Source organism: Phacochoerus africanus, chromosome 4 (genome assembly GCF_016906955.1).
Source record: "Phacochoerus africanus isolate WHEZ1 chromosome 4, ROS_Pafr_v1, whole genome shotgun sequence".
Taxonomy (NCBI): Eukaryota; Metazoa; Chordata; class Mammalia; order Artiodactyla; family Suidae; genus Phacochoerus; species Phacochoerus africanus.
Window position 1 is genome coordinate 85,601,258 of NC_062547.1, and position 23,953 is coordinate 85,625,210.

Here is a 23,953-nt window from a genome sequence, read left to right on the forward strand (position 1 = left end):
AATTATCCTTTCCTTTTGTCCTTCCAACTATTTCAAATCTTAATCCTTACACTCATTACATCATTGTAAACTAAGTGAATCATGGAAAGCCAACTTTTTTAAAAGAAGTTAAAATTGTTGTAAGAGCCTGTTGACTTTGAAAATTCTTCATCAGTGTCACATTGGTCTGAATTTGTTGTCGGGGCTTGGCCAGCACTTGGTTTCATGATGTTTTGTTTTGCCATAGCTCGACATATTCTGAGCCGTTTAATAATGCGATAGTGTCAGATAACTAGGGCCCCCCCCAAAACACTGTTTGTTTAAACTAAAATCACAATACGGCATTAAAACACAGAGGACTCCCTTTATCTCATGGGTATTGATAAGCAGGTTTACAATAAGCTTTTTTTGTTAATAGTGGTAAAATTTACATAATATAAAATTTACCATCTTAATAATTATTAAATGTACAGTCATGTTAAGTAAACTCACATTGTTGTGTAACATGTATGCTTTTATGAGTAGATATATTCTGGAGGATATAATTTAATATGTGGTTTTTAAAAAGTTATAAAATTTTTTCCTATAATTAATGAATCTTAAATGCTGAGCCAGACATCCCAATAACGTGTTGACTATAAAATGCAGCAAGGGAGTTCCCTTCGTGGCTCACTGGTTAAGGAACCTGACTAGGAACCATGAGGTTGCAGGTTCCATCCATGGCCTTGCTCAGTGGGTTAAGGATCTGGCATTGCCATGAACTGTGGTGTAGTCACAGACACGCTCGGATCTGGTGTTGCTGTGGCTGTGGCATAGGCTGGTGGCTACAGCTCCACTTAGACCCCCTAGCCTGGGAACCTCCATATGACGTGGGTGTGGCCCTGGAAGAGACAAAAAATAAGTAAATAAATAAATAAAATGCAACAAGAATCAGAAAATGCACATTTTGTGAGACTTAAGGGTGAGGAAAAAGGCAGGAAGAAATTGATGTATGTAAACTTTTCACACCTTGATTAAATTACATCACTGTGAGTTTTACAATCAAAAGTCACTGTTTAATGTTTCAACAAAATAATACATGGTAGCAGAAACTGGGATAGAATGCTATTTTATTTTAGAAATAATAACGAAAAAAACCACAAAACATTCAAGAGACAGTAACTTTTTGTTAATTTAAAATTTCCTAGGAATCGGAGTTCCCGTCGTGGCGCAGTGGTTAACGAATCTGACTAGGAACCATGAGGTTGTGGGTTCGGTCCCTGCCCTTGCTCAGTGGGTTAACGATCCGGCGTTGCCGTGAGCTGTGGTGTAGGTTGCAGACGCGGCTCGGATCCCGCGTTGCTGTGGCTCTGGCGTAGGCCGGTGGCTACAGCTCCGATTTGACCCCTAGCCTGGGAACCTCCATATGCCGTGGGAGCGGCCCAGGAAATAGCAACAACAACAACAACAAAGACAAAAAGACAAAAAAAAAATTTCCTAGGAATCATCTAAGTTTAGGACTGTATTACTTGATTTACAGATGGCCTACTTTCTGTTAAGTTAATCCATATTCAATTCCTATGTTGCACCTGGCTGTTTAATTGGAGGTAGAACTGTGGCCATGCTGTAAAAATCCTATTTCCAGGCTTCTAGTGAGCAGTTGAAAGGGAGACCTTAAGCTGGTAGGATTTAGTTTTTACTCTCGGTTTTTGCATTTAACTCCAGCGACTGTTGACTTAAATTACTTTGTTTACAAAGTCTCTCTTTGGTTCGGCTTACAAAGTTAATACTTTCAGCATTGGAATGGGATTCTAACTTCCTTCTCATCTGGGTACAAGTTTATATGGCGCTTCTTCTACACTGATAAGTTATGACAGAGTTTGGTAAATACCCTTCCAAAAAAAAAAAAAAACAGAGAAAGGAGTTCCCTGGTGGCCTAGGGGTTAAGGACCTGGCATGTCTCTGATGTGGTGTGGGTTTGATCCCTGGCCCAGGAACTTTCAAATGCTGAGGGCATTTCAAAAAAACTTTCCAAAAAAAAACCCAAAAAACAAAAAAACAACTGAGAAAGACAGAAATGAACTTACGTGGAGCTTAGTTTTTAGGCTGTACTTTGGGAAGCGTTTGGGTTCTCTTTGGGTTAGAAACAGAGAAAAAATACTTCCTGCTCCCATCTCTTCATTCCTCCTAAAGTTTTCCACTCCCCATCTTTGTTCCCTGTTGAAAACCCCCACATCCATTCTGCCAAGAAATGGAGACTCTTAGTAGCTCATGGCTGCCATGGCAGATCTGATCGCGAAAGCAGGAATCAAGCCTTCCTCAGTGGTCTTTGTTAGCCTGGAGGCTACAGGATGAAATAACAGCTATTTTGTCTCATTTTCAGAGCCCTTTCCACATTTATTATCCCCTGGTGGGCTCTGAAGGAAATAGGGTTGGAGCCTGCCAGAGAAGCTGGTCAATGCTATTTCTCCTTCCTGCCCCAGTCCATCTTGAGTCCTAAATGATGGAGTTGGTTCATTATGGCTCCGTTGAGCTACCTTCTGTCCATCACGTCTTGCTTTTAGGCTATAATACCCAATACTTATACCTACAAATGGGCGAATATTGTCTCTTTTTTTAAATGGAATATCTCATCTTCTCTAAAAATATTTAATTTCTACTGAAAATAAAATTTACATTAATCTTAGACAAGTGCCTATGAAATGCAGTTACTGTCTGGAAGTTATGTTTAATTACAATATATGCCCGCACCACATTTATAGTAAAATCATCAGAATTGACCCCAAAGTAAGAATAATAGCTCAATACCTTTTCATTGCTGCTCCCACTTCCTTACTGAAGCTCTCCTTAACTACTTAGTCTTTTCTCTCCCAGCAACTCAACACTCCTACTATAAATTAATTCCTTCTTGGCCATTTCTAGATTGTGTATCTATAGTGAACAGTGTACTGATCACATTGTATTATAATTGTTAGAGTATCGGTCTTATTTACTAAACTGTTGGCTCCTCGAGGGCAATCACTGTTTCTGTTTGGATATTTTCATTCTTATTTTTGTCCCTTGTTTGATAAATGTCACCTATCCTTGTTTCCCACAAATCACAAGTACCCCATGGCACACTCGGTCACCTTGGGAACCACAGTTACTGAGTGATGGGAGGAGAGGGTATTTGATTGACTAGGGTAGCCGGAGAAGGCTTTTTTGGGAGAAGGTGTCATTTGAATTGAGGCCTGAATGATCAGAAGAAACCAACAGCTGTGCAGCTGGGGTCAAATGGTGTGGTCTGAGGGAGGCTGGTGTGAAGGTCTGGAATGGGGTGGAGAAGAGTGAGGGGAAGCCAGAGGGGTCAGCAAGGCCAGATCACCAGATCCCCAAGTCCATGGGAAGAGAGTGTTGTGTCCCTTGAACTGTTGGAGAAAACCTCAACCTCTGAAGGAGTTGACATCGTGGGATGGGATCTCACTTTCGAAGAGGTCATCTGATTTTCTGTAAAGGACCACTGTCATCGAAGCCAAACTTGGAAGCAGTGAAAGCAAATAGGAGATGGATGCAGCTCTCCTGGGAAAGAGGATGGTGGGCTGGACAAAAGGGGCAGCCAGGGGGAAGGGAGAACTGGTCTGATTTGGAATCTGTTTCATCAGTAGCTTGTACGGTACGTGTCAGTGCTTGGTAGTTGCTAAGTAAGAGTTGGTGGAAGTTATATTAAAATTCCTCGTGAGGAGTTCCCATCATGGCACAGGGGAAACCAATCTGACTAGGAACCATGAGGTTACAGGTTCGATCCCTGGCTTCACTCAGTGGGTTGAGGATCTGGCATTGCCATGGGCTGTGGTGTAGGTCGCAGATGCGGCTCGGATCTGGAGTTGCTGTGGCTGTGATGTAGGCTGGCGGCTGTAGCTCCGATCGGACCCCTCGCCTGGGAACCTTCATACGCTGTGGATGTGGCCCTAAATAGACAAAAGACAAAAATAAAAATACAAATAAATAAAAAATAAAAATAAAATGCCTCCTGAAAAGCAGTTATTAATTCTATTTCATCACCATTCATTATTCTTTCTTTTCTTCTGTGACAACTTTCCCAGGACCCTCACAGCGCTTCCAAAATTCTGTGGCTGGATGAGATACAGCATGCGGTCAATGAGGCCAACAAGGACAAGGACAAAGCAAAACAATGTAAGACCCCCACCTATTTGCTGGCCCAGCTTGCCTTGACTGTCTCTGGTTATGCTATTGAATTTTGATTTTAATGCATGATTTTTTTTAATGTGTGCAGTTTTTAATTTCTGAAAAGATAAGGATTCTCCTACCAATTTTAGTTCTTGAGTGCATGTGTATTCAAAAACAAGATTGGGAGTTCCCGTCGTGGCGCAGTGGTTAACGAATCTAGGAACCATGAGGTTGCAGAGCGGCTCAGATCCTGCGTTGCTGTGGCTCTGGCGTAGGCCGGTGGCTACAGCTCCAATTCAACCCCTAGCCTGGGAACCTCCATATGCCACGGGAGCGGCCCAAGAAATAGCAACAACAACAAAAAAAACAAGATTGGTTGGGTACACTGTTTTTTTGCAATTAGGTACTAGCACCAGCAAAATCCAAGGTTGCTGCTGAACAAAATCCAGAAAGTGGAAAATTTATAGTTTATTCAAGTCCTATTTTATCTTGATCATTAGAAAACAGGACCACTTCTGCTTAATAAATGGCTATCTTCCCTTCCATGCTTTCGATTATAATAGGGTTTTCCAGAGAAGCAGAAGTCCATGTGTATTTTTTTCAGGAAAAAAACAGAACTACATATGTAGACATATATATTTTTTTTCCCACTTCTCTGGAAAGTATATAGTATGTGTACTATATATAAACACATATGTATGGAGAAAGAAAGAAAAGAAAGAAGAAAGAAAGAGGGACATTTATAGTATGTGTACTATCTATAAACACATATATTGGAGAAAGAGAGAGGGACATTTATTTTAAGGAAATAGTTCATGCAGTTGTGGGGGGGCTGGTGAGTCCAAAATCTGTAGGGCGGGCTGGCAGAGGCCAAGTGGCTCATCACCAAAGTTGGGTGGGTGTGGTTGCTATGATGGGCAGCAGAGTCAAAGCAGGGATTAGAATAATCTGACGCACAGAAACCTATGGAATTTGCTAATTGATCGTGGTGTTCCTAGACGTGAAATAGACAAATAGTCCATTCAACTTGTTCTTGATTCGTACAAGTGGAAGAAGAGTTCTAAGTCAAGTGAATGGAAGTATAGCTTGAATCATAAAGAAACAGAAGGTCGTGGGGCCTCCATCAGTTCCCAGACTTGAGCATGTACAGACCCAGAACCCCTTGACTGAAGGAGGGGCCAGGCCCTCTTAGGGAAGGACTCTGCTGCACTACCAGCATCTTTCTCCCAGGTTTCCCCCTAAGAGACCTATGCCTTTTTACTGTGGTGACTGTGCTGGGGGACCAGGGGGTGGGGCTGGGAGGACGTAATCAGACTTTTTGGAGCTTCTTGGATACTGGCCCTGAACTGACACTAATTCCAGGAGACCCAAAACTGCACTGTGGTCCACCACTCAGTGTAGGGGCTTGTGAAAGTCAGGTGAGCAATGGGGTGTGGCTTAGGTTGGTCCACGGTGGGTCTAGTGGGTCCTCAAACCCACGCTGGGATTATCTCCCCAGATCCAAAATGCATAAATGGGACCAGACCTGTTCATCAATTGGAAGAACCCTCACAGAGTCTTATGTGATAGATTTTAATTTTGAATATCTATTTTCATAGAGGAATAAGAAGAAGATGGACATGCCAATCTAAAATAGTGTCAAGATGGCTCTTTTAACATTCCACAGATATAAATAACCTGCATAAATTAAGGTTCCTGAAAGTGTAGTTCATTAACCTATCCATTCATGGCATAATTAGACTCTGTCCTGTTGCATAAGGTCTTAGAATGATGTTGCGATGCCTTGTCTTGCTCCAAAGATGTGCTTTTAAGCATTGCAGGCATCTGTGAGGAACATCTGGTTTTTATTTCCTTAGCCTGGAAAAATATGTGTATTTCTCCAACCTGAACTTTGTTATACCCCTTAGGATCTTTGAAATCTTTCTGTTCTAGCACTCTAATCCTTAAGAATAAAATAAAATAAAATTGAGCTGTGTACACAAGAGATTTATTTAAATTTCTACACAAGACTGAAGGCAATCATAGTTTGAAGAAACACTTTGAACAAATTAGATTGTCCTTTAGGCACTCAGCTTGAAAAGGTTACGGTTTTTCTCTGAGAGATCAAATCGATTTAGGAGTTGTTTCATTCCTTTTATTCTGTATTTTTCTTCTTCTTTTTTGTCTTTTATTTTATGTATGTATGTACATATTTTTTAGCGCCTTACTCTTGGCAGACGGAGGTTCCCAGGCCAGGGGTCAAATTGGAGCTGTAGCTGCTGGCTTACATCACAGCCACAGCAATACAGGATCTGAGCCGAGTTTGCGACCTACACCACAGCTCATGCAACACCGGATCCTTAACCTGATGAGCTGAGTGAGGCCAGGGGTTGAACCTGTGTCCTCATGTATGCTAATCAGATTCGTTTCCTCTGAGCCACGACGGGAAGTCCTATTCTGTATTCTTCTTATATTTGACTTGCAATCCTTGTTGATCCTGTTGAGGCTCTCAGCTCTATTTGCTGCAGATATAAAAGATTTTCTCAAACATGTGCGATTTTATACTCCATACTTGCACATTTAAAATCCCGTCTTCTAACGAATCTAACTAGGAACGAGGGGGTTTCGGGTTTGATCCCCAGCCTCACTCAGTGGGTTAAGGATCTGGTGTTGCCATGAGCTGTGGTGTAGGTCGCAGACGTGGCTTGGATCTGGCGTTGCTGTGGCTGTGGTGTAGGCTGGCAGCTGCGGCTCTGATTAGACCCCTCCCCTGGGAACCTACCTCCATATGCCACGGGTGTGGCCTACAAAGCAAAACAACAATAATAATAATGATAATATAAAATCCCTTCTACTTCTTTCCTATCCTGTGAAGGAGTAGATATAGTGTGACCTATGATACATAACAACAAAAAGATGTTCCAAAGATAAAATCATCTATATTCTCACAACGAGAATGAGAATTTTCCAGTTTCTTCAAAAAGGAATTTAATCTTGCTTTTTAAAGCATTCTTCGTCTTTTTTATGAAGACTTGAATAACAGATTCTCATCACATGTTGCCATTACCGAACCCACTCCTAGATAATATGATAAAAGAAAATGTGTTGGCCCATATGTTTTACCACAGGCAAGATTTGAAAGGGCAGAGCAACTCAAGACTCCTTCATTTTGGCCCAGTGTCCATTTTCACTGGAGCATCTTGCTGTCTTAAAGTAAGTTTGTTTCCACGTTTGATTCCTTAGAGCAACACTTTTCAATCTTTTTTCCATTATTGCACCCTAAGGAATCTTCCTAGACTTTTTGTTCCCCATGGTGCTCTTTGCCATGAATTTTTTTTTTTTTTTTTTTGTCTTTTCTAGGGCCACTCCTACGGCATATGGAGGTTCCCAGGCTAGGGGTCCAATCAGAGCTGTAGCCGCCAGCCTACACCAGAGCCACAGCAACGCAGGATCTGAGCCGTGTCTGCAACGTACACCACAGCTCATGGCAACGCCAGATCCTCAACCCACTGAGCAAGGCCAGGGATCGAACCCGCAACCTCATGGTTCCCAGTCGGATTTCTTAACCACTGAGCCATGGCGGGAACTCCCTTCACCATGAAATTTTAATACCACAGATATATTGTTTATCTGTTTAGGGGTCATATATAGATCTATGCTTTTATGTATAAAAAGATTTTTTTACTCTCTCCTCCTAAGAACCAATTTTCACCCTATTGCAGGATAGATCACCTCTTCTGAGAAGGTGTGCTTTAGCGAAATCCTTCTGGTTTATGGATTAAGATGTAAAGCAAACATATTTTTGGATCTCTGGGGAATTTGGGGGGAGGTTTTTTCATTTGTTCCTTAGCAGAAACATACCTGACTTTCTGGATAGCATTTATCTGTCATTCTCACCTACCTGGAACTTGATCAGGACCCAGAAATAAAGAAAAAAAAATACAATAAAAATATATGTCTCAAAGCCTGTACACTGCAAGTGATTTTCTCGACTCAGCGGGGACCTCTTAGAGAGCACTTTTGAGCCTGTTTATTCTTTGCTTAGGCGTATGGCTCACCTGCTAGTTGTGTTTCTTCCCAACTCAGGGTACGTCAGAAGCCATGATTTACCAAGAACATTAGGTGTTGGGGCTGCGCTTTGCAGGCACCCAGGCAGGAGCAAGAAGTGACAGCTGACAGTGACATTAGAGGAAAGCTAAAAAGAAGATCTGAAGCCATTTGGTACAGGAGCAAAGTACCCCAGACACCTCCATAGTCCTTGAAATGATCGCACTGTATTATAGCAAAGTATAATTGGAATGACATGAAGGACTCTTCCGGTAGCTCTCAGCAAACATTAAGCGTCTAATATGTAGCAGGGACTGTGGGTAAAGTGATATGAGCAGGATAGAAACTATTCTGTTAGGACTTTCCCCAGGGTTTATTCCAAGATTTTCATGGAATATGGTTCTGTTTAGATGAAAGTTGGTCCCTGAAGGAGTCAACCTCCGTTATCTGGAAAATTAACCCGTGGACCCACGTCTTTGCACAACAAGACCAACATCTGCTAGAAATGTACACCTTTATGATACCCATCTTTGAAGGAAAAGAGCAATTCACTGGATTCAGGAGGCCATCGGATGTAATTCACATGAGGAGCCTTTGTCATTTCCTTGTTCTTTCCAGTTCTCTCAGACCACAGACTTTTCAAACACCAGGACTACATTTTTCTCGGCTGCAAAGCTTTCCTGCAGCCGAGGAAAGGGGGCAGCGCACCTGTTCCTATTAACTTCTCTATGCAAAAGAACATCCCACTGTAGCTTTTCTTCAGCAACCGCTGGGGCAGGCCGAGGAAGGTCTTCGCCTTCACGTGTTCCTCCAGATGTGCATGACTCAGATTTGTGGCTGTTAGACTCTGTTTTTCTTATGTCAGGCTTCACAGTTCTGTGACAACAATATACCATTCAGTGTCGGTATGATAGAGTTTGGTATATCTGTTGTTTTGAAACAAGCAAACAAACAAATACCCATCTCTTTGCTCTCTTTGTCTCAAAATGTTTTTTCACCTAGAAAGTACTTTAACCTGGTTTTTTCCATTTTTTCATTCTACCTTTTTTTTGGTCTTTTTAGGGCCTCACAGCATATGGAGATTCCCAGCCTAGGGGTCGAATCAGAGCTACAGCTGCCGGCCTATACCACAGCCATAGCAGTGCCGGATCCAGGGATTGCACCCGTGTTCTCATGGATGCTAGTGAGGTTCGTGACCCCTGACCCACAATGGAACCCCCTTGTTCTACCGTTCTAACTCAGTATATTTACAGGTTGTAAAGACATTAGGCCCATTGGTTGGGCCAGGATATCCTTACCTGGAACTAACGTGGATGAGAAAGGATTCATCACATTAACTTTTTTTCCTTTCTTTTTTTTTTTTCTTTTTTTGTCTTTTCTAGGGCCGAACCCACAGCATATGGAGATTCCCAGGCTAGGGGTTGAATCAGAGCTATAGCTTCTGGCCTACGCCAGAGCCATAGCAACGTGGGATCCGAGCCACATCTGTGACCTACACCACAGCTCACAGCAACGCCAGATCCTTAACCCACTGAGCAAGGCCAGGGATCGAACCTACAACCTCATGGTTCCTAGTCGGATTTGTTAACCACTGAGCCACGATGGGAACTCCCATGTTAACTTCCTTTAGGCAACCAGAAGCCCAATGTGGTTTTATTCTATGGGGAGAGGCAGAAATTTGCAATGGGATAACATGCTCTCAAGGTCTAAGTTGGTTCCAGAATCGAGGTTCTGGATTCCATTGCACATATCCACCAGCTGTACCTGTTGCCTCTCCAGGACATTCATTCAGGTTGCTAAGGACAATCTTGAAGGTAGAGGATATCTGGATTTCCACGGCCTGGATAGCACTTCACGTGTTCTAAAATAAACATGTGTCTTCATTAAGCCAGTTCTCAAATACTGATTAATGACCTGCATAGAGGCTGCTTGCCTATTATCTCTCTGTGTTCATCCCACTTCACAGATTGCTGCAGTGGCAAAACTTAGTGCCTGGATACCACCCAAGAGTAACCAGAAAATACTGCGATTTTTGATAAATTTTGCTCCTGTGGAATTTTAGTCCTCTTGCAGCCTAAACAGTTGGGGGCTGTCTTAGGCGTATGTAGTACATGCTGTCAACAAGTAAACAAGCTAATAGCAATGCATTCCTAAATGGTCGAATTCTATCTTTGCGTGCCTCTGGGGTGAGTGGACTATAACCATTAACTGGTACATTTCTTTTTCATTACTCAGGGGTTACACTGGTCGTTGACGTTAATCAGTTTTTGGAGAAGGAAAAGCAAAGTGACATTTTGTCTGTTTTGAAGTCTGCTGTTCCTAATACAAATGACATCATCCCTGAATGTGCCGACAGGTACTATGATGCCCTGGCGAAGGCAAAAGACCAAAAATCTAATGGTGGTAAGCTGCTGCTTTGTTTAGCCCAAACTAAATATCATTTTGAATATAATGGTTTCTGTGTTATCTTAATTTTAAGACGAGTAATCACTTTCAAATGACCCTTTCTAAAATGTCCTCTGGCAAAGGACATTTTTCAGGTGCTTCTTCTCTTTGGTTGTCTTTTGGAAAGCTGCGATTAGCTTAGTACCTTTGTGTGGGCGCCATATACTTGAGAAAGTAGAATATTAAAGGAGACTTCGCTTTCTGTAGGTCTTGCTTTTGAGCCATTGCTCCAGTGATACCAACTGATTTTTACACTAATATTTCTGTCCATCCTTTTTGAAACAAATGATACCTAATTGTACAACAGGAAGTAGAAGTATAAGCGTGATCTTGACAGTACAAGATAAAGTACAATGAATTGGTCTCCTCTAATCTTGGCAAATGTTTATGCCTCTTCAATCCAATGGCAGATCATAAAGTATTCGCTCTGGAAAGTATCTTTTAGGTCATGAGTTTAAGACTTATTTTTCAGGTTTAGAAGAATCACAGTTATGAAGCTTTGGACAGAGGGATAAAATGCCTGGCTCAAAGACATTAATTTTTGGTGGAGACAATCCATCATCTCTCTAATAGATTTTTATTGAGCCCTTGCTGTGTCCCAGTGTCAAAGGTCAAGGTATCTTCTGATTCCTAGGCTGGTGTTTCTTTGTCACTTCATGGGTCATGTTCATTGTACTTTTCATCTTTAGGTAACTGCTGTGACAGTAGTTGGAAGCAAAACTTAAGGGAAATTAAAAAAAAATTTTTTTAGCTCAGTTGGAGGTATGTCCAGAAGTACCCTGTGTCCTTCCTTATAAATTAATCTGATGTATTTCTAACTTCAGGATTTCATCCTCCAAATTTTCTGTTAGTGAACTGGGATTCTCTTCTGCTTGGCATCTAATTACCCTTGAGCCCCTTCACATCCCTTTATCAAGAGTTGCTCGGATCTGGCATTGCTGTGGCTGTGGTGTAGGCTGGCAGCTGTAGCTCTGATTTGACCCCTAGCCTGGGAACCTCCATATGCTGCGGGTACGGCCCTAGAAAAGATAAAAGACCAAAAAAAACAAAACAAAACACTCACAAACTTGTATAGGCAGAACCACTAGTTAATTTCAGAACATTTTTATTATACCAAACAAAGCCCCTTACCTATTAGCCATTACTCTCAACCCTCAGCCCCAGGGAATACCTAATATGTTTTTCTGTCTCTATGGTTTTGCCTATTCTGGACATTTCACAGTTCATCTATGTTGTAATAGATATCTGTTCTTCCTTTCTTTTTATGGCTAATAATATTCCATTGTGTGAATATGCCACATTTTGATTATCCATTCATCAGTTGAAAATTTTGGATTTTTTTCCCTCCAGTTTTGGCTACCCTGCCTATCACTTCTGTGAACATTTGTGTACAAGTTTTGTATGGACATATTGATGTTTATATATTGATTTTGTATCCTGCAACCTTGCTGGACTCATCTATTCTAGCAGTTTTTTAGTGGATTCCTTGGGCTGCCACCTGTTTTTATAAATAATTTTTTTATTGTAATCCTGCTACACTGATTAATTTATATATTGTCTCAGGCTGCTTTCCTGCTACAGTGGCAGTCAAGTATTGAGTGAGAGACCTACAGCACACAAGACTAAAAATCTTTCCTCTCTGTAAATATTTTCCATCTTGTGTGCTATAGGTCTTGTTCTGGAAGGAAGGCAGAGAAGCTTTCTAGGCAGTTGAAGACTTTCATTGCTAACAGAGCTGTGCACGTTGTTTGGAGGAGTGAACAGCGACAGAATGCTTTATTCTTGCCTCTTTCATCTCTGATTCTAAGATGGCTTTTTTCCCCCCAAACACAAGTATTCACTCTTAAGTAGATCACTCAACCTCATAACTCAGTTTAGGTCTTATATGGTGATAGTTTTGTCTGGAAAGCATCTAGAAAGAGTATCTTCTTATTAGGATGCTCACCACCTCCTAACTAGCTGGAATCTTTTTCTTTTATGGCTCCTCAAAGGCCCATAATTAGTCTTATCCTTAAGTAGTAAAGCAGCTACATTTTTTTTCTTTTTTGTTTTTTTCTTTATAGGGCCATACCTGCAGCAATTGGAAGTTCCCAAGCTAGGGGTCAAATTGGAGCTGCAACTGCCAGCCTACCCCACAGCCAGGTCTGAGCCTCATCGCTGACCTACACCACAGCTCTTGGCAATGCTAGATCCTTAACCCACTGAGCGAGGCCAGAGATTGAACCCACATCCTCGTGGATACTAGTCAGATTTGTTACCACTGAGCTACAACAAAAACTCCCCAACTACATTCTCAGGAAAAATACTTGAACGCTATTCTGTAGATGTCCTCCTCAGCCTCTAATCTGACTAAAAACTCAGACTTAATGTGAAAATGATAGAATTCTCTTTTTCTATTTTCTATTTTCCAGTGCCATCCCTACCCAAATAAAGCCTTATAATGCAGTTGGCTTTTAACCAATTAAGAACTTTTTTACTTCTCAGTTCTTATGAAAATAAAAGAAGCTAACCATTTTCACCATCTTTATTTGTCTTCTTTTGGTCCCACTGACAGAGTTGCCTCAAAAAGGGTGTCGAAGTAGATGCAAACTATTGATTTGGAGTGGATGAGCAATGATAGCACAGAGAACTATATCTAGTCACTTACGATGAAGCATGATGGAGGATAATGTGAGAAAAATAGTACACACACACACATATATATACGCACAACTGGGCCACTTGGCTGTACAGCAGAAATTGATACAACATTATAAATCAACTATGATTTTTTAAAAAGTGTGTTCATTCTTCTGAAAGTATTTGTAAATCTGACTACTATTGGTGATTGAAAATATAATGATTACTCGAGATCATCCTGATTTGATTGTACAATATATTTTCTAGTAGACCAGTATTTCTCAGCAGCTAACAGCTGTGTGACTGCTCATTCGAAAAGATATACCTCTCTTCCAGGACCTTGACAGAACAGTTGAGGGACATTTAAAACCAAATAAAGGGGAGTTCCCGTTGTGGCACAGCAGAAATGAATCCAACTAGGAACCATGAGATTGCAGGTTTGATCCCTGGCCTGAATTCAGTGGGTTAAGGATGCCATGAGCCGTGGTATAGATCGCAGATGAGGCTCGGATCTGATGGTGCTGCGGCTGTGGTTTAGGCTGGCGGCCACAGGTCCAATTTGACCCCTAGCCTGGGAACTTCCATATGCTGTGGGTGTGGCCCTAAAAAGACCGAAGACAAATAAATAAATAAATAAATAAATAAATAAATAAATAAAACCAAATAGAGATCAACACACATTAAAGGGCCTTCATGTTATCTCTGCTTAGTTATTTGAATCCATTGAAATATTCTTTGACCTTTGATTTGCCTGTAAAGGCAATCAGTCTAATGCTCCTTCTTGGCAGCCTATCTTGGTCTGGGTCAGAAGTTTTTATTTTGATTTTTACTGTTGTTTTTGGCTCTTTGGCCTGGGAAAAGAATCGACCAGTCAACATAACTAATGGATTTAAAAGTAGGAAGTGTAGCCTGTGAATTTGTGAGGAGATATCCTTCTTGACCAACTTAAGCCATGATTGCCATAATTTTTCTTAGTATGTCCCTGCTCACCACACACACACATGCACACACACAAATTGAATTCTTGCATTTTTTTTTTTTCTCATTTTGTGGTTGTGGTGAGCACGATGAGTCAGGAACCAGGAATTTCCCTCCTCCCTCCTTGGTGACCTTGGTGGTTGCATGTGCCACTTTGTGCTTTTGATAAAGTCGTCTGATAAAGACCTTCTACTTTGGTTTAGCACAGATCACTGACACCCCCCCCCCCACCGCCTTAAATAATGAGTTACAGCCCTTGAAGATCATTCCTTTTCAAAGAAGTTGCTGCCAAGACTCTTATTAAACAAAGAGAATTCTTCCTGATTGGGCTCCCTTCTCTACTCGTGGTGCTGTTCACATCTACCTAGGGTGTCCATGCCTAGTTGGCTTTTCCTCCTTGTTGGCCATTTGTAACTCCTATCATCCTCATGAAAAATTTGGGATCCGAAGCTAGCATTAGGCATCAGTCTTTCCTCCTTTTTTTCTTTGGCTTGGCAGGGAGCTGCCATTGAATACACAGAATTCATTTCTTTTTAATGAGTCATGTCCGATGCTATTAACTTAGACTCTCTGAATGCCTGGTGGAAAACATAATCATTCAATTATTTTCCTTGTTGAAGAAACGACATTCATGTTGAAAGGTCCATGGTTCCTCTTTGATCTTTAACAAACCTTTTCTCTTTAGTGTCTGCTGAAGGTTCATGGCTCAAACTCACCCTGCAGGACAAATACGATTACTACTACAACATCGATTCACAAGAAAGTTCCTGGGTCCCACCTGAATCCTTCCTACCTAAAGAATCATGGCTCACAGGAAAAGAAATTAAGGTAGGAGGCAAAAATGTACTGTATAAAGAGAAGTGTGATTGCTTTTCTATTTTGGAATCACGGAATTGATGGGAAGAACGAATTTCTTTGAAGACGGGATTTGGAGTAAAATCTTCATGAGCTGCAGGTGGATTTGGCTGCATGGTTACTGGCTTTTAGAATGTTCTCCCTATGCGTAGCAACACCAAACAGAGCAGCGGGGCAGAAAGCTCTTGCAGCTTATTTAGGATGGCAGATTATCGTAAGAAATCAATCTCCAGGTTTTCTTTGATACCAGACCTCAATTATTTAATTCCTCGGTTGTCCATATTCAGAATGTGTTCTTTCTCCCCACCTGCCTCCTCACCCCCACTCCCTACCTCAGCCTACAACAAAGATGAGTAGATCCTCTACAAGTGAGTAATGCTTCTCAGGGAGAAATACTCTTGAAGGAATGTTCACCAGGATTGCTTTGGACTTGAGACCAAACGTTGGACCCAGAGGATTTGAACGTTGCTATTTGAGCCAGGCATAGGAGTATTTTGAAAGAGAAAATATTTCTAATAATTGAGTTCTGTTTGGGGACAAAATAAAAAACAAAACCACAAACCTAGATCTTAGAGAACTGTTGCAAGTCACCAGCATCAGAAATAGTGCAGTATAGAAAAATTGGGGACAAAATCACCAGTGCATTATTCACTAAAACTCAGAGAAAAAAAACTGGGGGCTTGGGGCTGACAATGCCGCAGAAATCCTGGATGACAAGAAGAGAGTGAAGGTAGTGTTATTTATTAACTCACTTCCAGTGTTTAAAGATCCCACACTTTACAGGAAAATGGTATTGTGGCCATGAACTAGTAGTGCTACTTTGTTGAAAAATGATATCCCGGCCAGTATTTAAAGACCAAACTCTGTGACCGAAAAGATGTATCAAGCTGTGAAGAAGCAGCATTTGAAGGATTAAAATCCAAAAACTGTTCGGGTGGCATCCAAAGATGCCCTGGGTACCACTTTGTGAAATGGAGCGTCAGGATTAATAAAAAAGTGGAGGGTCTATGCTCTTAAAAACATTTATATTCTGGATAATCTAAAATTACTGATTTGACTCAAGAATGCATACGTGGAGTTCCCGTCATGGCTCAGTGGTTAACGAATCTGACTAGGAACTATGAGGTTGCCAGTTCAATCCCTGGCCTTGCTCAGTGGGTTAACGATCCGGCATTGCTGTGAGCTGTGGTGTAGGTTGCAGACGCGGCTCGGATCCCAAGTTGCTGTGGCTCTGGTGTAGGCCGGTGGCTACAGCTCCCATTAGACCCCTAGCCTGGGAACCTCCATATGCCGTGGGTGTGGCCCTAGAAAAGACAAAAAAACAAACAAAATAAATTAATTTTTTAAAAAAAGAATGCATACGTGTCTTCTCTTAAAGGTATTTATGCATCTTTTATATGATTTCACGTTTAATTGTTTAAATTTAACAGTCCATTGAGACTAGTCCAACTGGATAAGAGGCATCCTTCATAAATGTAAGTCCATGCCATGCTTTGCTTATGTCTCTTAAAGATCAAAGTAAACCCAGTTCATCACCCACATGAAGACTTCTCACAGGCCCCCTTCTTTTTTTCTCTTCCATCTTAGCTTCTCGGTCTGCACACAGTAGTGCTTGTTTTCCCTCTCCCACCCCCTTTTCTTCTGCTCCAAGTCTTATATTTTCTACCAAAGTTATTAGGAGTTCTCCCCTGCTCATTGCAGGGATCTGCCTCCTCTGACCTGGGCACTTCAGTCTTTCCCTCAGGAGACAGAGGAGGCAATGCATCTTCTTACTGTCATCTTCCTGGTCCCCTTTGCCTTCCGTGGAGCCCAGGCCTCACACCTGGTCCCTGCCAGCATCATTCATACATTTCCGCCTCCATGTCCTGAAACCTTTCAACTGCATTCTCATACCAGCTCAGCAAAAAGTTTAAAGGATGCCCAAACCAGGAATCACTAAGGAAGAAGCTAAGCCAGGTCATTCCTTGGCTCTGGTCAAATCTCTTTTCACACCAAGCCAGAAAGAGCTCTCCAGGTCATTTTCTGAAAAATACCGTTTCCAGAAGCTGTTCTGTATGCTCCTTTCACCTGATGTGTGAGGTGTAACCATAAGAAATGTCTCTTGCCAGGACATTATTGAGGAAATCACAGCAGACTACATCCGTGAGAAGATGTGGTCTGCTCCCGAAGATATGCTTCTTCGCTTTCAAGCCACAAGCTCAGGACCCCGTCTTAGGAAAGAGTTTGAAGCTAGGAAAGCATTTTTGTACGATCAAGAAGAGCATGTGGTCAAAATACAGGTATGTGAATCACCTACCACTGGTTACAGAAAACTGTCATGTTCCCTGGAAATGTTTTGTTTGATAATAGGACCGTCAGCAACCAGCATTCGAATAAACAAATCTGCCTGCGGATTTTGACCTTAACCAGTGCACCTGAGTCTTTTTGATGAAAGACTCTGCGATGGGAAGGATGTTGAATGACTTTATACCTGTGGTCTTTTTGGAAAATATTCATGGTACTGTGACTCATTGGAGTCAGTGGTATACGTGAGATCAGAGTTGAAATCCTGTTTCTCTAATAAGATGGATATCCTTGTGTCAGCTACTGTTGATCTTGGGTGCTTTAGAATTGGATATTTAGTGGTTCGTGGATGTTGAGTGGCATCTGAGTTTCTTTGCTCTTCTAACGCAAAGAACAGAAGAACTAATGAAATAGATGTAGCATCTCTGAGAGGGTCTTCTCTCTTACATGACCCCTCATTCGTCATTCCGGCCTGCAAGGGGCATCCTGATTCCCAGCCTCTTTGGCTGTGAGCGGTTCTTAAGCTTGCATGACTTGTCCGAACGTTCTGATTGGCAGGAGAGGAACTTGTTTGTCTTCTGTGTTCCCCAACACCTTCTACCAACCACCATGCTGGTTTCCAAAAGGCCTTGCATGTGTCCATTTTTTGTGCGTCCAAAGTGATATTGTTGTTGATGGGCAGAGTTTGGTGGGGTTTTGCTTTGGCCAGTCACTCTAAAAATGTCTTAAATTGAAAGTTTTTAAGTTGAAGAGCCTCTCTTTTATGCTCATCGGTGTACTTAACTGCTTCCCCACCTATAACTGTGATATTGTGCAGGGTGGAAAATACGTCTTTAAAGCTTTTGTATTCGTGGGAGTTCCCATCGTGCTGCAGCAGAAACGAATCCGACTAGGAACCATGAGGTTGGGGGTTCAATCCCTGGCCTCACTCAGTGGGTTAAGGATCTGGCATTGCCGTGAGCTGTGGTGTAGGTCAAAGACATGGCTTGGATCTGATGTTGCTGCGGCTGTGGTCTAGGCTAGTGGCCACAGCTCCGATTAGACCCCTAGCCTGGGAACCTCGTGTGCTTCAGGTGCAGCTGTAAAAAGCAAAATAAAATAAAATAAAATAAAAGCTTTGGTATTCTTGTGTCTTGCATACGATAGGTGCTCAAACGTCTGAAATTGCTCAGAGCTTAAGATATTAGGAGGCAGGAGTGGTTAATTTTTTAAAGGAAATTTCTTCCACAGACCTGATACTCAAAGGATTTTTTAGATGAACCAGTAAGTTTTCTAGTGTATTCTTTCTCGAAACAAATGGCAGGAGAAACACACAGGAAGTAAAGACAATCCTAAAAATAGAGTCATCTAACAATGCTATGGCTCTGCTTTGGCATGAAATCCCAAAAGTGTCAGCCATTGTGATACAGTTTGGACCAGCTTCAGGCTCTCCCGTGTGCCCGGAGCAGTGTTGCAAATTGGAAGCCATTCTGAAGAGTTCACCTGTATAAAATCCGTCTGATATTAGGACTCGGGGCCAAAGTCATGAGAGAGCTGGGGGAAGGACAGTCACCTGGAGCCTTCTCCCCGACTCCTTAAGTGGGGGCAGCAGGATTGAAGAAGCCATTGCACTATGAAGTCACCCCATGATGATTTTTTTCTGCCTCTGCTGATAGTTTTCTAAAAAGGAAGGCATGAGGTGCACAGGCAGGCTAGAGCCTGGAGATGACTATGAGCTGACCCAGAAAACAGAAGACCATGAACCAAAGGGAGTCAGGCTAATCTCACTTTTTTGCCAAAGTGGCTCATTCATTCTGAAGTAGGGGAATGATGTGAAATCGGAAGATTTCCCTTCGTGGACCAGGAGCCTGGGCACCTCCATATGCTGTGGGTGTGGCCCTAAAAAGATTAAAAACAAACAAACAAACAAACAAAAAAACAGCTAAGGGAAAGAATAGATGATTTAAAATACATTTTGTCGGAGTTCCCGTCATGGCTCAGTGGTTAACAAATCTGACTAGTAATCATGAGGTTGCGGGTTCAATCCCTGGCCTCTCTCAGTACGGCTCGGATCCTGCATTGCTGTGGCTGTGGTGTAGGCCAGCAGCTGTAGCTCCAATTAGACCCCTAGCCTGGGAACCTCCATATGCCATGGGTGCAGCCCTAGAAAAGACAAAAAATAAAATAAAATAAAAATAAATAAATAAAATACATTTTGTCATATGGGAGTTCCCACTGTGGTACAGTTGGTTAATGATCCAGCTGGTCACTGTGGAGGTGCCAGTTCCATCCCTGGCCTCAGTGAGTTAAGGATCCGGCGTTACTGCAGCATAGGTTGCAGCTGCAGCTCGGATTCAATCCTAGCCCGGGAACCTACATGTGCCTCGGTTGCAGCCCCCCCAAAAAATAAATAAAATACACTTTCTCATTTGAAAATGATAATACCTATTTTAATGCAGGGCTGTGGGGACTTAATGGGATAATTCACAGAAGAGACTTTGCCTGGTGTGTGGCTATAAAGTGCTCAACAAGTGTTTGGAATTAAAAAAAAAAAAAAAAAATGGCGTTCCCGTCATGGCAGGAACGAATCTGACTAGTATTCATGAGGATGCAGATTTGATCCCTGGCCTCGCTCAGTGGGTTAAGGATCCAGCATTGCCATGAGCTGTGGTGTAGGTCACAGACAGGCTTGGATCCTGCATGGCTGTGGCTGTGGTGTAGGCCAGTGACTACGGTTCCAATTTGACCCCTAGCCTGGGAACCTCCACATGCTGCAGGAGCGGCCCTACAAAAACAAAGTGTTTGAAATGCTCAGGTGACAGAGATAGTGACAGAGGACAGGTAGTAGGGAGGCCAACATTGAGGCAGTAGGTGTGGCAAAGAAATCAGAAATATTTCAGGAAAAAAAGTGTTAGCTACTATATATATATATATATATATATATTTTTTTTTTTTTTTCTTAAACTGAAGAAAACTGAAATGCCACTTGGGAAAAATATAGTATAATAAACACCAAAACTTAGCCCTGGGAGTTACTGCATTACTGACCTTTAGGCCAGGATACCTGGGCAAAGGGGAAAAAATAAGCTTCTCTGATACGAGTGCAGGTTGCCACGATCTGTGTGGAGTCTGGGGCCCGGAGGAAGGGGGTGACCTGATGGGACAGGGCTTCATCCCATTGTTTAAATGTCCTGACTGCTCTTGTAGGATTGTGCCTTTTAGCAGAAAGAGAAGAAGATAAATGTTTAAGGTTTTCTTGGCTCACAGAGCACAGGAGAATGTGTGCTTCAGAAGTTGGTAATTTGAGGAACTATCCGGTTACGGATCCTGCATTGTCATTGCTGTGGCTCGAATCGCTGCTGTGCCGCAAGTTTGATCGATAGCTGGGGAACTTCCACATGCCATGGGTGCGGGGAAAAAAAAAGTTGGTAATTTAACTACTACTGTCCTGGGTGCCCAGTTATCAAGCAAGGCAACCAGTTTAGCCAGCCAGATCGTCTAGAGGTGGACAATCAGAAGCTATAAAACAAAAGACCACAAACTAAAGGGAGTCATGCTGATCTCGTTTTTTTGCCAAAGTGGCTGATTCACTCTGAATTAAGGGAATGATGTGAAATCTGAAGATTTCCCTCCGTGGAACAGTTCAAACTGCATTGGCCCCAGACACAGTAGTCTTAACAAGTTCAGAGAGAAGGTCCCCAGCTGAGGGCAGCCACACCCTAGCTGAGGTCTAGGGAGCTTGAAAGATCCTTTGTTACAGCTACATTACATAGAAAAAAATATATATAAAATATATATATAGATATATATATATTTTTTTTTTCTTTTTACGGCTGCACTGCAGCAAATGGAAGTTCCTGGACCAGGGTCAAATCTGAGCTGCAAGCTGCCAGCCTACACCATAGCCACAGCAATGCCAGATCCGAGCCACATCCGCGATCTATGCCTCAACTTATGGCAATGCTGTATCTTAACCCACTGAGCAAGGCCAGGGATCAAACCCACATCCTCATGGATACTATGTCAGGTTCTTCATCCCCTGAGCCGCAGTGGGAACTCTAGAAAGTATATTTATGGTAACAAAAATAAAAACAAAAAGATGGCTATTGTACATTTCCCCACAAGTTCTCATACCAGTTGAGAGACTGATGTTTTTATACATGCCTTCTGTCTATAATTGCCTCTAAAAAGCTGTTTCTGAGTGGCTTTTTTTTTTTTTAGAATTTTTGTTTCCCTTTGCATTTTTACCAACAACTTCTTCTAACTTTATACCTATAATTACTTTTAATAAAGAGCCTCTAGCTGGAAGCACCTGTTATCTCTGGGCCTTGCACAGGAGTTCTGCTGTTAGCACAGAATAAGAAAAGCCATTCCTGCTGGAGCTGAAACTATAAAAAGAACATTATGTTTTGACAAATAAAATAGGAAGCATATAGTATTCTCCTTCTGTAGATTAAAAACTCTAAGCCTAGCCAAGTTGCCTTGGTTTGGAAAGGTAACAATAAAATTAAAATGCAGATTCCAGAACATCTACGTAATTGATAAAAGAGATGAAATATAAAATGAAATCTTCAGAAGAGTACTGTTGGTGAAGACGGAAACCTTAGGACATTAAAAACATAGCACAAAATGGACTGATAGTTTCATTCAACCAGTGCAAAAATGCTTCAGTGTTAAATCTCTGTTCCTACACTAGATTACTTTTTTAGAATCTTTGTGGATTTGAACTAATAGAGATTAATAATGTTTCTGGAGGAGTTCCCATCATGGCTCAGTGGTTAACAAACCCGCTAGTATCCATGAGGACTCGGGTTCAATCCCTGGCCTCGCTCAGTGGCTTGGGGATCTAGCATTGCCATGAACTGTGGTAGAGGTCACAGATGTGGCTCAGATCTGGCGTGGCTGTGGCTGTGATGTAGGCTGGCAGCTACAGCTCTGATTTGACCCCTACCGTGGGAATCTCTATATGCTCTTGGTATGGACCTAAAAAGACAAAATAATAATGATAATGTTTCTGGAGTTTAGATAATTCAAAAAAAGCAGGATAAGAACTTGAGCTAATCCCAATAGCTTGCTTGCCTTTAGGTTTGAGCCAAGGAATGGAATGTATAATAGGATTTGCATGTCTGTACTTTAAAACAGTGTTACCACGGAGTTCCCATCATGGCTCAGCGGTTAACAAATCCAACTAAGAACCATGAGGTTTAAATGGCAATAAATTTCACATGCCTTATTATTATTATTATTATTTGTCTTTTTGCCATTTTCTTGGGCCACTCCCACGGCACATGGAGGTTCTCAGGCTAGGGGTCAAATCGGAGCTGTAGCCACTGGCCTACACTAGAGCCACAGCACCATGGGATCCGAGCTGCGTCTTTGACCTACACCACAGCTCTCGGCAACGCTGGATCGTTAACCCACTGAGCAAGGGCAGGGACCGAACCCGCAACCTCATGGTTCCTAGTCGGATTCGTTAACCATTGTGCCACGTCAGGAACTCCTCATATGCCTTTTTAAAAAGAAGGGATGAGGTGGATTGATATAGGCAGATATGAAAAGAAATTTTTAGAAATAACTTGATTTTTTTTTGTCTTTTTAAAAACCCAGAACTTGCATTTCATTTCTAATGAGAAAAACAAAACCAGAGCATTAGAGATTCATTGATATGTTTCAATAAAAAGATTCTCAAAATGAATTGGAATCAACTTATAATATCTATGAATTTGACCATTCTAAAGATAACAGTTTGTGTCCACTTTTTGCCAGTGTTTCCTATAAAAGTTCTCTTTATCGGTGATAACTAAGTAAAAACTCACTAAACTTTATGTAAAAATAGATGAAATTGAAGTTCCCTTTGTGGCTCAGCGGTTAACGAACCGGACTAGGATCCATGAGGATGTGGGTTCAATCCCTGGCCTTGCTCAGTGGGTTAAGGATCCAGTGTTGCCATGAGCTGCAGTGTAGGTTGCAGGTGCGGCTTGGATCCCGTGTTGCTGTGGTGGTGGTGTAGGCCAGCAGAACTTCCATATTCCGTGGGTGTGGCCCTAAAAAGAAAAAAAAAAGAGTGAAATAAAAGATCAACTGGAGCACTCTCTTCTCAGGGACCCAGTGTCCCTAGTTGGTGGACATCTTCATTTTCAGTCTGGATCATGGTGGTCCAAGGTGTTGGAGAAAAGATACTTACATGTTGTTATTTGTAGCATCTCATATGGTTACAAAATAATACCTGCCCCCACTTTGTCCATTTGTGTGTTTCAGAGCAATTCCATTTCATTACTACTTCCTATCCCTCAGGGCCTTGGTAAAAGTAAGTTTTCAGACCAGAAACTGGTCTTCCACGTGATCATTCCTTTCCCAAACTTGGGACAAGCCTCAGCTGTGACCTCGTACCCAGTTTAATTAATGTCCACCCCCAGAGAGGGTGTCCAGATGAGATGTGGAAGGAAGGGTCCTTGACATTGTGCCAAACCCGTGTCTGCTCAGATGCACTCCGTCCTTGCACTTTCTCAAATAAACTGCTGCATGTATGTAATTCTGTAACTTATTATTTTCCACAGGCTTTTTGGAAGGGACATCAGCAACGGGCATCATATATGAAGCGGCGACAAATGTTCATTGATAATATTTCAGCAATTGTGAAGGT

The 23,953-nt window shown here is 41.9% G+C and overlaps 1 protein-coding gene across 1 annotated transcript in view; it reads left to right on the top strand.

Annotated features, from left to right (window-relative positions):
- IQGAP2 (IQ motif containing GTPase activating protein 2) overlaps positions 1 to 23,953 on the top strand; it is a 338,102-nt gene that overhangs the window by 246,564 nt on the left and 67,585 nt on the right. Inside the window, 5 exon segments of the mRNA XM_047778139.1 lie at positions 4,041 to 4,131; positions 10,387 to 10,554; positions 14,879 to 15,021; positions 17,157 to 17,327; positions 23,868 to 23,951. Of these exon segments, the coding sequence (XP_047634095.1) occupies positions 4,041 to 4,131; positions 10,387 to 10,554; positions 14,879 to 15,021; positions 17,157 to 17,327; positions 23,868 to 23,951 (657 nt within the window).